The 3,928-nt window shown below is 36.6% G+C and overlaps 1 protein-coding gene across 1 annotated transcript; it reads right to left on the reverse strand.

Annotated features, from left to right (window-relative positions):
- Positions 1-2,146: 2,146 nt before the first annotated feature.
- On the reverse strand, positions 2,147-2,548 carry LOC106873377 (protein ZBED11-like). The gene has a single exon (XM_014920714.1). It carries the CDS (start codon positions 2,546-2,548, stop codon positions 2,147-2,149), a length of 402 nt encoding a protein of 133 aa, XP_014776200.1.
- Between the last annotated feature and the right edge of the window lie 1,380 nt (positions 2,549-3,928).

Raw genomic sequence — 3,928 nt, forward strand, 5'->3', positions numbered from 1 at the left:
GTACACAACATGGTTTTTCAAACTCAATATCACAGTACTGATAGCTTCTTCTGCATCTAACACACGTCTCTCTTCTTCCTTTCTGGGTAAGCAGAGCCTGTGTGTATTACTTCCAGAATGGTACGCGTTGTGGATTGTGCATTGTTGTTGTTGTTGTTGTTCTTTTTCTTCTTCTTTTTCTTCTTCATCTCCTCCTCCTCCTCCTCCTCCTCCTCCTCCTCCTCCTCTTCCTCCTCCTCCTCCTCCTTCTTCTTCTTCTTCTTCTTCTTCTTCTTCTTCTTCTTCTTCTTCTTCTTCTTCTTCTTCTTCTTCGTCTTCTTCTTCTTTTGGGTACTTAATATTAGAGTGAATTAGACATTTCCGATGCGCATGTAGAGCTCGCCCATCTCACAAAATCGATATTCGAAGATGCCAGTGTTAGTAAAGATTGAGAATCGTTATCTCAATTCAGATTTTACCAGGTTTATCTGATATCCAGCTCCACAGGGTAATGTTTAACATAGTGTGTGTGTGTGTATGCGTGTGTGCTCGCGCGCATGTGCGTGCGTGTATGCGTGAGTGTGTTGTGAATGTGGGTGTGGGCGTGTGCGTGTATGTGTGTGTGTATATATATCTCAATATAACTATATACATCTATCTATCTATCTATCTATCTATCTATCTATCTATCTATCTATCTATCTATCTATCTATCTACATACACTCACATATGCACACACGCACATTTACACAACAAAACTTTTATAAACAAATGTGTGTATATTTGTGTATGTTGAGCAGGATCACAAGAAAGCACAGTATTGCTTATTTAGAGAAGTTAGTAAGGATAAAGCTATTTTATGTAAATTTTGAGTAATTTATTGTACTTAAATTAAAAAAAAAATCAAATTAACTAAAAATCTAATATTTTGGCGAAGATATGTAATATTCATTGTTCTAAGGAGTTACTGGATTTTAGAGATTCTTTCGAATCTTATTCTTTCGTTCAAGATTGAAGGCCTGCTGATTTAGTGGAATCACAACTTGTATGTAGACGGCATGTGGCAGGCGAAAATACCACTGCTATACTTCTTTCAGCGGTTCAACAAAGCATTTTTGGAAATTTCCTCTGTCCAAATCCGTACATTCAAAAGCAATAATTTAAATCATTTGTTGTTTTCTACACACTTTTCCCTTTCTTCGCTTGGTTTTGGGTTTAGTTCCATCGCGCGGCACTTTGAGTATGTGTCTTCTACTATAGCCTCAAGCTGGTCAATGCCGTTTAGAGCGAATTTTTTAGGTAGAAGCTGTGTAGAATCTCATTGTATATATATATATATATATATATATATATATATATATATATATATATATATATATATATATATATATATATATACACAGTGTGTGTGTGTATGTGTATGCGCGCGTGCGTGCGTGTTTTCTGCGATAATTTTATAAGCGATGCCGAATTTTACAATTCTGCAAATAGTAATATTTTTTTATAAGCTTAAAGCTTATAAGTGATCATCGTGTCTTGACTAAAGAAATAGTCTAATACTGGGGCATATAAGCCACTTTTTTTCCGTCGAGGGTTTATATACCCCAATATCAGATTATTTTCTTTAGTCAATACATGGTGATTGCTTATAACAGTGGTTCTTCACCTTTTTACTACCACGCTTCCCCCAGGAATTTGTCCTTCTCTCCACGCCCCCCCTTGTATTTATGAATAAAATTCCCTCTCAGATTTTAAATAAAATCTAAAATATGTTTATCGTCTTTTTAGTGAATATGAATTAGTCACATTATTAGTGAGATACTTGACACTGCTTCTTAGCTACAAGATCTTGAATGCATGGTTGAATGCCTGTGAGTGCACAACGTAAGTCCCTTTCAACGTTTAGTCTGTTTCTGTACTTTGCTTTGACAGCAACGAGCGTGGAAGATGCAGATTCACAAAGATACTTGGATCTAAACATAGCTAAAATCCGAAGAGCCTGATGTGAGATAACAGGGTAAACAGGAACGTTTTCAGAACGTTTCAAGATCCAGTTCTTTGAAGTCTTCCTTAGCTGGAGAGTTGAACCTCAGCTCAAGAAACTCCTCTTGCACTTCATCCAAAACATCAGTCATTTCACAACTGAAATGGGTTCCTGATGAATTTTCAAGCTTCACACTGTTTATTTGTATCTAGGAAGTATCTGATGAATTCCGTTTTCAAGTAAGTTAGATGAGTGATTATTTGTTTCTTTAACTCAGAATCAAGGTTACCATGAATGATAGCAGAATCCAAGTAACTAAAACTGGCTGTATTTCCCTGCTGAATTCGACATTTCCAGATGTCAAGTTTGGCTATGAAGGTTCGAATGATGTGGTGCGTGAGAATTTTGATGTCTTTCCTTTGTAGTTTAAAGTTGAGAGCATCCAACGCTTCGAAGATGTCCACCAGGTAAGCTAGAGATAGCTGAAAGCCTTCAGACTGGAATTTGTCGTGGAGATCTGCTTTATGCTGCAAATCTAGAAATATTGCTACTTCCTCTCGTAGTTCATAAAGCTGCCCAAGCATGTTCCATTCTGATGGCCATCGTACGTTCGTGTGAAAAAGCAATGCTTCATTGTTCAGATTCCATATCTTTACACAACAGCTTGAAATGACGATTGTTTAAGGTTTCACCTTTAACAAAGTTGACAACTTTGATAGCCACGTTCAGGACATTTCTCATTTCAGTAGGTAAGGTTCTGGATGCTAAGGCTTCACGATGAAGTATACAGTGTGTACCTACAACAGATGGATTTTTCTTTCACCCAAGTAATGAATCCAGACTGCAGACCAAGTATGGCTGGAACTCCCTACGAAATCCCACGAAAGTTGGTTTTCCTGAAAGAAGTTTGATACATCACGAAAAATAGCTACTGCTGTTGTACAACTATCCATAGGGTGACAGAACAGAACAACATTTCCTCTTTTACACAGTTGCCTGACACAAAACGAGCATATACCGGTAGCTGAGAACACTGAACGATGTTAGTCGTTTCGTCACACTGGATGGCAAAAAACAGGAGAATCTCTTACTTGGTCAAGAATTTGATCTTTGATGTCTTGAGACAAGTCGTCGATCCTTCCCTTGACTGTATCGTTTGATAGTGAAATTTGGAAAAACTTGTTTGCACTATCTTTCCTCAGAATGAGTTCTGCTACACAGAGTAGACTTGGTTTTATGACAGACTCTCTGATGCTATGGCTCTTCTTGTTCTTTGCAATCAACATGGCGATCTCATAGGAAGCCTCTGTGACCAATGAAGTTTGTTACCGAAATGCCCCACTACCGTCCAACTTAGCTTGCTTCAAGGAATGTCTTTTTGTTTCAAAGAATGCCTTAGGCTTGTCTGCAAGAGCAGGATGTATTGTCTTCAAGTGGCGTTCTAAGCGTGTGGGTCGCATTCTATCATTGCTCAAAGTTTTGTAACATATCACACATTGGGAGACTTCTGTGTCACCCTCTTGGAGGGACACGAATCCAAATCGAATATATTCGTCAAGATACTTCCGTTTCTTTGCATTCATTGCGAATTCTTTGATGTGTAGTGGACAAAACAAACACGTGATCATACAGACATGGCACGTGTAAGGTAATGTCAAAGCCCAAGATAGAACGTTTGGAGTAAAAAGTTCTGAACAAAAAGTATAAAAAAAAAAATTGGAATAAAAGTTAAATTAAAAGAAAAGTTATACGAAAAATTTGTACAATAAAATATTTTATTTAATTTGTACGAAAATATAAAAAAAAGTTTCTTTAAAAGAGAAACGATTTCGCATAGCTTTTAGTTTTACTTAGTACTTTCTGTAATATTTAAATCTGAATCTTAGTTTAACATTTGACTTTATATTATAATTTTTTTCTTACAAAGAAATTTACTATATTTTTGACATAAACATTTAATATCA

The sequence above is a fragment of the Octopus bimaculoides genome, chromosome 6 (assembly GCF_046866305.1).
Source record: "Octopus bimaculoides isolate indiv1 chromosome 6, ASM4686630v1, whole genome shotgun sequence".
In the NCBI taxonomy this organism is placed as follows: Eukaryota; Metazoa; Mollusca; class Cephalopoda; order Octopoda; family Octopodidae; genus Octopus; species Octopus bimaculoides.